At 48.6% G+C, this 311-nt stretch overlaps 1 protein-coding gene across 1 annotated transcript in view; it reads right to left on the minus strand.

Moving 5' to 3' along the window:
* Nucleotides 1-190: 190 nt before the first annotated feature.
* EMH_0005550 (uncharacterized protein) overlaps nt 191-311 on the minus strand; it is a gene marked incomplete at both ends in the record, with an annotated part of 789 nt that continues 668 nt past the window's right edge. Inside the window, one exon of the mRNA XM_013497231.1 lies at nt 191-309. Within this exon, the coding sequence (XP_013352685.1) occupies nt 191-309 (119 nt within the window). The remainder of the gene's footprint in view (nt 310-311) is intronic.

Here is a 311-nt window from a genome sequence, read left to right on the forward strand (position 1 = left end):
ACCAGCAGGGTGTTGTGCGCAGTTTAGTTTAAATCCGTCAGTCGATACACCGCAAAATAAATAACAAAAAAATCTAATTATCCTCTCCGTCTAGGGTTTAGGGTTTAGGGTTTAGGGTTTAGGGTTAAGGGTTTAGGGTTTAGGGTCTAGGGTTTAGGGTTTAGGGGTATGTTCGCGTCTATTTGTTAGTTTATGATTTATTCTGCTCTGCTGCTGGCTCTTGCTGCTGTGCGTTTGCAGCTGCCTGCTGCTGCTGCTGCTGCTGCTGCTGCTGCTGCTGCTGCTGCTGCTGCTGCTGCTGCTGCTGCTGC

This window comes from Eimeria mitis, genomic scaffold (assembly GCF_000499745.2).
Source record: "Eimeria mitis Houghton genomic scaffold, Emh_scaff255, whole genome shotgun sequence".
Lineage (NCBI taxonomy): Eukaryota > Apicomplexa > Conoidasida > Eucoccidiorida > Eimeriidae > Eimeria > Eimeria mitis.